Consider the following 8,456-nt stretch of genomic DNA (forward strand, 5'->3'; position numbering starts at 1 on the left):
AATGAACACCAAAAAAAAAAAAAAAGTAACACCAGGCAACCCTCCCCGTTCAGAAGGCTGGACCCTTCTCCTTCAGAAACCGAGCCCCTTCCCACGAACCCAGAACCTGCTTTGCAGAGAGGGGAGCAGCAGCCAGGATGATCTGTTCCCATCAGAGCGCACACCAGGGGCACGTGCAGGGAGCAGGCAGCCACACGGCCACTTGAACCCGGGACATCGACCTGGGCACGATGCGAACAAGGCCAATCCACCCGTCTGGGGCCGCCCCAAAGGGACGGGCAGTTGGGATCCTTGGGAATGAGGTCGAGCCTGGAAACACCGAGGGATCTGGATGCTGCATCCAGCTTTGCCTCCAAACTTCGCCTCCTCCAGGCCCCCGTCCCTTCGCTGGGCTTCAGTCGTTTATTTTAAGGCATCAGTCAGACACCATTGAGAACCATGCGGTGGCCTCAGAGTCTTGAACAGTGCACGATAGGCTTGGTAAAGAGTTTGGCTACAGTGACATTCAGAGGAGCGCTTGCACACTCGGCCGTGGCCCCGGGAGGAGCGCCGTCCACCTCTGCCACCCCGCGGGACTCCGGGGAGCCTCCACGGCTGGCTGTGCTCGCCCGGGTGGCACCGGCTGGCTGGTCCAAATCCCAAAAGCAGCAATGGTTTGGGGATTCCCCTCCCCAAAGGAAAATCCACACCCTTCGGGAGGGCGCTGAGATGAGTCCGCGGACGGGGCGGAGGGCACCCCCTCTCCTCGCCCCCTGGAAGGAGGGTGCTCCCCCGGGAAGCACGTTTCTGAGCGCCGCGAGGGTCCCACGCGTGCAACGAAAGCGGGGATGGCTCCGGGGTCCCTGGGGGTGTTGGGGCTGGGGGTGGCACCCGGCGCCTTCGCTCTCCTCCTACAACGACCGGCTGCCCCGCGGGGCGGGCCACGGCGGCCGGGTGCTCCGCCAGGCGCCCCTGTCCCCTGGAGGTAGGGCAGGTCCTGCTCCTTTGTCAAAGGCTCGTCGAAGACACCGAGAGGGTGGGCGAGGAAGGGGGTGGGAAGTTGAGCAGTTCCAGCACCGCCACCCCCACGCTGCTGCGGCGGGTGAACATGCAGGAGGCTGCCACCCACTTGTTGGTGCGCGGGTTGTACTTCTCGATGGAGTTCAGGCTGGAGCTCCCGTCGTTGCCGCCCACGGCGTACAGCCAGCCGTCCATGGCCACCAGGTCGTGGGTGCTCCTGGAAGGACCGGGCAGAGACCACGGGGCTGTGAGGCTCCAGCACAGCGCACACGGGGCGCAGGGGGGCTCTGCCACCCCACTGGAGGGGGTGCCCAGCCTCATAAATGCCCCGTGAAAAGAGACCGTGCGTTCATGGCAAAGCGCAGCACGGAGCTTTGAGGCTTTCCCCTCACTCCAGTACCCAATTCCCGCTGCAGATGTGTTATTTCTAAATAACAGGAGCCTCCAATCCTTGGACCTCCAAGCCTAAAATCCTCCCCGCAGCCAAGCAACGCCACCCAAATCTGTACAGCCACGCAGAGAGCCAGGCATCAATCCCTCAGCAGACAATGCCTGCTACATAAGGTCCCTGCAGGCACCCACACACACCCCAAAACCCCTCACAGAGCAGCAGGACGTGTGGCTTGGGTCGCCTTTGTGCAGCAAGCATGGAGCCAGGCAGCTGCAGGGCCATCCAGCCCCTGGGGCAATGCTCTGCAGCACGCCGCTCGCCGTGCCAAACATGGCCAAGCTGTCGGAGGGACGAGCTCCTGGCCCCCAGCTCCTCACCTGCGGATGTTCATGGGCGCCACGCTCTCCCAGGTGTTGGTTTTGGGGTTGTAGCGCTCCACGGAGTTAAGGCAGCTGGTCCCGTCGTTGCCGCCGGCCACGTAGAGCATCCCCTCCAGCACCGCCACCCCCGCGCTGCTCCGGCGGCTCAGCATGTTGGCGATGGGCGTCCAGGTGTTGATCTGGGAGGGGGCAATGTTTGCTGGTGAGGCCCCGGTACAAATCATCTTCCCCTCACCCCTGCTCTACCCATGTTGAGTTAACAGCCCTCCCCCCAGAAAACGCTTTGGGCAGGCCCCCAGCTCTTTCCCCTTCATCCAAAGAGGTCAGGGCAACGGGCGAGGGAGGAGGAACCCTCCCGATATTGCTATTTGGAGCAGAGGCCACGAGCTGCTTGCAGAGAGAGCAGGATTGCAGCACTGCTGGCTGCCTCCTCAGCCCCAGCCCCACGGGGCCAAGCCAGCTCTCCAGCTGGGCTGCAGGCAGACACCAGCACGCCGTGAGCCCCCTCTCATCCCTCGCAAAAACCATTTTGGGGGCATCGCAGAGATGTCACGGGACGACGGAGAGTGCTGCATGGGGTTGGTTTGCTCCTGCTGAAGGAGAGAGGCAAAATATTGCTGTTCACAGCCCCCATGGGGAAGGTTTTTGCCCTCCCTCCCAGCTAAGCACCTGGGAGGACTGTGAATGCAGGGTCCGGGGACATTCCTGCGGCTCCAGAAGAGCTGTCAAACCAACCCAACGCTTGCAAAGGAAACAAATCTCCAGCAGGAAGAAGTGTGAGGCCCCAGGAGACCTCTGCCGACAGGCTCGGGAAAGCACAGCCCCAGCTGGCAGGAGCCCTGCCACCCCCTGAGCAGAGCTCAGTGCCAAGCCACCAGGCATGGCACAGCCAAACCAGGCGTGGGGATGGAGCCGTGACTATTTCGAACCTCTACAAGGCATGGCTGTGGCTTTACAGCTCGCAGAAAACCTCCAGGACCTGCTTTTTGAGCTTTTTTTTTGCAGCTCTGCAGCCTGCTGGAACAGAGCTGTGAGCCCCCAGCCCCAACACGTGTCCCCAGCCGACTGCAATCCCTGTTAAGGGCCCTGGGTGAGCACGCAGCAAAAAAACCTGGGGCTGGAAGCTGGGAGATGTGAACGAGAGCTGCTCTTCCTCGAGAAGCTGAGCTGGCCTACGGGCACCGAGGATATGGAGGGATGTGGTGGATAAAAACCTCAGAGGGAGATCTCAGAGCTGGGCACCCCTTCTGCTCCCCTGCCCCTGCAATTCTTTGCTAGGACGTGGTCACAGCTTAAACTTCTGCTCCAAAGCCATTCAGAGCAGATCTCTCGCCTTCTACCACCCCCTTCAGCAACCCGTGTGGCCCTTCTCTGTCTGCAGAGCACCCACCAGGAGGAGAGAAATAAAAGGGTTACCAGGCTGGATTTACCTGGGGCTCATACTTTTCTACCGTGGCCAGGTGGGACGAGCTATCGTATCCCCCAACAGCATAGAGGTTGCCTTCTGCAAAGACATCAGACACACGCAGGGATCAGCTGAAGCCGCCCCAGCCCCCGCATAATCCCCCACAAACACCGCATGGGGTGTCCCCACGGGTGCCCCCCGCTCCCCAGGGGGCTCGCGTGGCTTCAGTAATGCTTCTCCCACGACATCCTCCTTAGGGACAGAAGTCACTCGGTTGGAGTCGTGAGACGTCGTGGCATGGCACCCCCAGGAGAGACAGGTTTGACCCCACACTGCTGCTCGGATTGTCAGGAAGGGAATTGATCCTTGTCAAAAGGGAAAACTAAGAGGAAACTCGTAAGGTGTTCCCTTCCCTGCTTGGGATGGGAGATCGTCCGCAGCCAGCCCTCGTGCTCCAAGCTGGAAGTGGGCACAAAGGAGCTGAGGAACACGTCGGGGGGGCACTGGGGAGCTGCTGGAATGGGCTGGAACCCAACTGGGAGGGAGGCTGAGGAGCAAGGCAAAGGCAGGGAGCATGCCAGGACACAGCAGAGGGCCGGCTGGGTTACCCACAGCTAGGGAACCCGCGGAGGGCGAGGCAGCGACTGGAAGAACACGAAAAGGAACCAGCAGAAAGGCAGGAGAGGGTCTGCACCGAAGCCAGGTCCTCGTGCCATCACCCACCTAGCGTGGCCACCCGCACGTAGCGTCTCCGGGTGCTCATGGCAGCGATGGACGTCCAGGTGCCGGTCAGAGGGTCGTAGCGCTCCGCGCTGCAGCAGGGCAGGGACACAGGAACACGAGAAGCTGTGGCGCTGGCAAAACCCAGGCCATAGCCCCTTTGACACAGCCTGGGGGGGCAGCTCCCAAAAAAGCTTGGGAAAAAGGGAGGGGAGAGCTAACAAAGGGCACGGGCTGCGGTGGGAGAGGGCTACGGGATGCTTTTCCCCCGGCACAAAGACACTGGAAGGCCTGGCTGGATTGCAAGAAATCTATGCCAGGGCTGGGTTGTCTGTTGGGAGCAGACGTGGGGGCTCCCCAGTGCATGCAAGAGCATCGGAGGAGCTCGAAGCAGGGCAATCCCCTACCTGTTGAGGCACGAGGCTCCGTCGTACCCCCCGGCCGCATAGAGCAGCCCGTGGAGCGCCGCTACGCCCAGGCAGCTCCTCCGGGTGCCCATGGACACCTCGGGCTGCCAGGAGTTGGTGACGGGGTCGTAGGACTCCACCGTGGCCAGATCCGAGGTCCCGTCGTAGCTGTATAGGGAAAAATAAAACAAAAAAACAAACAAAAACGCCACAACAGAGGACGTGTGAGAGGCTGGGCGTGCACTGCTGAAACCCACGGCCACAACCCCGTCACCGCCCCAGCTTCTTCCAAGGCTGGGAGCACAGAGGGCTCCGTGCGGAGGTGGTGACACCCCCCCGATGTCCCCCTGCCCTCGTCCTTACCCCCCCACGGCGTACAGCTTGTTCCCGATGGCGGCCACGCCGACCCGGGCCCTGCGCGTCGACATGGAGGCCACCATGTGCCAGCGGTCCGTCCGCGTGTCGTAGGCCTCGCAGTCCCCGTGGATGGCGAACAGGCTGCCCCCACCTGCTCACGGGAGGGCAAAGCAGAGCACACAACGCCCCCAAAGCCCCCAGAAAGGGGTTTTTATTCCGGGATAGCCGCTCGGAAGGGGTGATCTCCCCTTCCCCGGCGGGGCCTTACCCACGGCGAACAGCACGGTGCTGGCCCCCTCGCAGCGCCGCGGCCTCGTCCTGCTGTTGCTGAGGACCCCTCGCTGCTCGGGCATGAGGTGGTACTTGAGGGCTTCGATCAGCAGGTCCTTGCACTCCGAGTGGTGCCTCACCAGCAGCTCCGTGTCCACGTTGCTCATCAAGAAGTCCCGGCTCAGCAGGGGCAGCCGCACGCACTTCATCAGCTGAAGGGAGAGGGGTCGCGTCCCGTCAGCGGGGTGCACCCATCCCATGAGCAATGACCCCTCGCCATGGGGCTGCAGAGCCCTCCCGCACCCAGTGTGCCCATGCCAGGAGGCTCTGAGGTTTCTGATCACGTTTGCTCAAGATCCTTGTTGGGGAACACACGGGAAAGCTCAGCCGGACTGCAGGCAGGGCTGATCCCCTTCTGCTGCCCACACCCTGCCCTCTGGCCACCCGACAGCTTCCTCCAACCCCATGTTTCCACCCCGACAGAGGCTGGGAGCTGGCTTGAACCCAGCAGAGTCCCTCACCCTGGGGACATGCTGCCTTCTGCTGTCCACATCATGCTTGACCCAGCTGAGCACGGCCCGGTACACCTCCTCCTCTGACGGCACGTTGAGGCTGTCGCTGGAAATGAGGTCCAGCACCTGCAGAGAGGGATGGAAAAGGCAAATCACAGCTGGCACAGCGTGGGACCAAAGGATTTATTCCCACAGATGGCTGAGTGGCCAGAACAGCACTGGCAGAGGCAGAGAGGGGTCTCCTGCAGATGCTGGGGGCCGAGGGGTGCACAGCTGCTGGATGAAGGATCCGAAGGATCTTGCAGCACGGGTGCGGAGCCAGCTCTGCCCTCAGCCACCCTCCTCGGCTCGTTTTCCCCCCTCCCTTTCTGTGTCTGAAGCTGCTGCAGTGCCTGACACTTCCAATAAGCATCAGTGAGCTCAGGCAGACGACTCTGCCCACACGCGTCCCTTCAATATTTCATGGGATGGAGCCAGGTGCCCTGGCTGTTCCCAGCAGGCTCGCTTCGCCTGCCAAAGGATGACAGAGCTGGAGCAGGTGGAGAAATGCTCCCTGCCCTCTGCCCCGAGGACGGATGGGGGAGACGTGTCCCTTTGTGCTCCCAGGCAGAGGGCAGTGCACCCAGAGCTCCCACGGCGAGCACCAGCACCAGCAATTATCCTCCCTGCGAGCCTCCCGGCCCTATTTCACGGGGGATTCAGCTCGCTGTCTGGCAGCACTCCTCCACGTATTGTTTCCCCATCCAACAGAAAGGACCAAAGCACAGATTCTGGCTGCATTTCCCCGCCAAACCCTGTCCCCTCTGCGTGGGTCCCTCGGGCTCCTGGCTGTGCCTGCCAGGATAAACCAAGCAAAGCCTCGCCAGGTTCACACCTTCACATCTCCAGCAGCACCTCACCTGTTTGAGGGGCAGCAACATGAACTCCTCTGTCTTGGCCACCTCCACGAAGTGCTGGAGGACGTACTTGTGGGCAGACTTGAGGAGGTCGCTGCAGGAGTGCGTGTCGGCAAAGCCCCGGATCCCCAGGCAGTTGGATGGGTCGAGCTGGCTCAGGAGGAACTTGCAGCAAGCATCCCGCACACCATTGAGCTGAAGCAGGCTGGCAGCGGGAAGAAGTGTCTGGCAGTGGAAAAGAATGGGGAAAAAAGGAGCTTCCAGGGCAAGGAAACACCATTTTCACCCTTGTCCCACTGCAGGTCAATGGCAGAAGAGGTTTAGTGAGCGGCTTCATGCACACGAGCACACAGAGGACAGATAGTCTTTGTTTCTGACAGGACTGAGTTTAAAAAGAGCCAAGAAGGACGCCCACGATACCCCAAAGGGCTAGGAAATGGCAGATGCTCGGGGCTAGAGCTGCCCATTGCCATATTGCTTTAAGGAGGCAGTTGCACAAACCCCATCTCCGGGCTCAGGAGGGCAGAGGAGCTCCCCGACCACTGCTCAATGCAGGTGGCACCACAGAAGGACAGCCCAAAGTCCCGAGCAGAGGGCGAGAAGAGCCCCAGGAGGCAAGCTTTGTGGAGAGGAAGGATCGGGGGAGGCTCCTACCTGCACGTTGCCCTCGCCCACCACGATCTCGGCCGTGTACGCGTACTGCACCAGCTGCTCCAGGGCCTGCGGGTCGATGTCGTGCAGCGTGACGTGGGTCTGGCGGCTCTCGCTCATCTCATCTGGGGGCAACACCCCGAGAAAGCCCCCTCAGCGGGATTGCCTCCCCGCTGGAAGATTTGGCTGTCCACGCAGCAAGCCGCGTCCACAGCCCGGCGTCACAGCCCCAGCGGGGAGAAGCAGCAGGGAACGGGGTCCACGTCTGCAGGACGGGCACCAAAATAGCTGGGGAGGGGATTACGGGCAGCGTGCTGCACAGAAGGGAGCCCAATGAGGAATGCACTCGCCCACCGAGATGATACATGGGCATCACCCTTCCACAAGGCAGGAGGAGGGCAGAAAGGGAAGGGGATTGCGGAAAAAAACAAAAAGTTTGGGGAGCTGGGGGCACCGCGCCACGGAGGAGAGAGGAAGAAGAGAGGAAGACTACTTGCTTGTGAACATGGCGTGGAAGTAGGGGCTGCAGGACGCCAGCACCACCTTGTGGGCCTTGATCTCCTTGGTGCCCACGTGGAGCACGATGTCGCAGAGCAGCCCGCGCTGCCGCATGCGGTTCATGCAGACGAAGGCGTCGTGGTAGTGCCGCTTGGAGTTGTGCGAGATGCTGTGGCCGTCGCGGTTGAGGAGCTGCACGCCGCCTTCCATGGCTGCGGGTGGGCGCTGGGATCTCTCCCTTCTCGGCGTCCCTGGGACGAGGAGAAACAAAGCGTTACCCAGAACAGCTCCGGACCCCGACGGTTCCCATGGGACCCTCCTCCAAGACCCCGAGCAAGAGCAGCTCCTGCCAGGGAAGCAGCACCCTGCTCCTAAGGAACGGGGAGAGGACGGTCCCTGGAGGGACACGAGTCGTGCAAGGTGATGCCCAGGCTCTTCGCTGCTCTGTGGCAGTGCTGGCACCCACTGCCTCCCTGCTGTGCTCATCTCTGGATCAATATCCTCCTCCCCGCCTTCGGAAGGGCACTGCTTTATGTACGTGATCACGCTTGGTTTTCCGTGCAGCTGCACCACCTCCAAATCAGCCTGGCCGTGTGCGTCCCCGTCACATCCCCAGCACTGGTCTCACAAGTCCCACCAGGCATTGAGCGAACACATTTTAAAATAAACCCCTCAAGACAGCGACCACGACAACCCGGGGCAGACCGAGCAAACCACAAGCAGGGAATACCATGATCCCAAATGCAAGAGGGGCGTTATGGACCGCAGCCCTCTGAGCCGTGCTGGTTCTCTTCCTGCTTCCAGAAGATGCCAGGAGGTTTGTGGTGCACCTGCCCTCAGAATTGAAGCCCAAAGAGCTGCCCAAAATCAATTCAGGAGGACAAGGCAGAGGGCAAAGGCAATCGGAGCACGGAGCTGCACAGCCCCTACACAGAACCCGGCAGATTTGGGGTTCAATTCTCTCCATTTT

The 8,456-nt window shown here is 61.4% G+C and overlaps 1 protein-coding gene across 1 annotated transcript; it reads right to left on the reverse strand.

The window, feature by feature from the left end:
• Window positions 1–824: 824 nt before the first annotated feature.
• KLHL17 (kelch like family member 17) lies at window positions 825–7,705 on the reverse strand. Its single transcript, XM_084300390.1, has 11 exons — window positions 7,486–7,705; window positions 6,992–7,113; window positions 6,341–6,562; window positions 5,451–5,567; window positions 4,928–5,141; window positions 4,666–4,810; window positions 4,303–4,470; window positions 3,899–3,987; window positions 3,201–3,274; window positions 1,768–1,949; window positions 825–1,216 (listed from the first exon to the last, which is right to left on the reverse strand). The coding sequence occupies exons 1-11, from the start codon at window positions 7,694–7,696 to the stop codon at window positions 988–990; spliced, it is 1,773 nt and encodes a 590-aa protein (XP_084156516.1). The 5' UTR covers window positions 7,697–7,705; the 3' UTR covers window positions 825–987.
• Between the last annotated feature and the right edge of the window lie 751 nt (window positions 7,706–8,456).

This window comes from Netta rufina, assembly GCF_964035555.1.
Source record: "Netta rufina genome assembly, chromosome: 22".
Taxonomy (NCBI): domain Eukaryota; kingdom Metazoa; phylum Chordata; class Aves; order Anseriformes; family Anatidae; genus Netta; species Netta rufina.

What these genes read in the sequence shown, in the direction of transcription:
- KLHL17 (XM_084300390.1), bottom strand. Translation starts at nt 7,696, where the DNA reads ATGGAAGGCGGCGTGCAGCTCCTCAACCGCGACGGCCACAGCATCTCG. An exon ending in CACCGTGCTGTTCGCCGTGG is followed by an intron (nt 4,811 to 4,927) that starts GTAAGGCCCCGC and finishes TCCCGTGAGCAG; the next exon opens with GTGGGGGCAGCCTGTTCGCC. An exon ending in GGAGCCTCGTGCCTCAACAG is followed by an intron (nt 3,988 to 4,302) that starts GTAGGGGATTGC and finishes GCCCTGCTGCAG; the next exon opens with CGCGGAGCGCTACGACCCTC.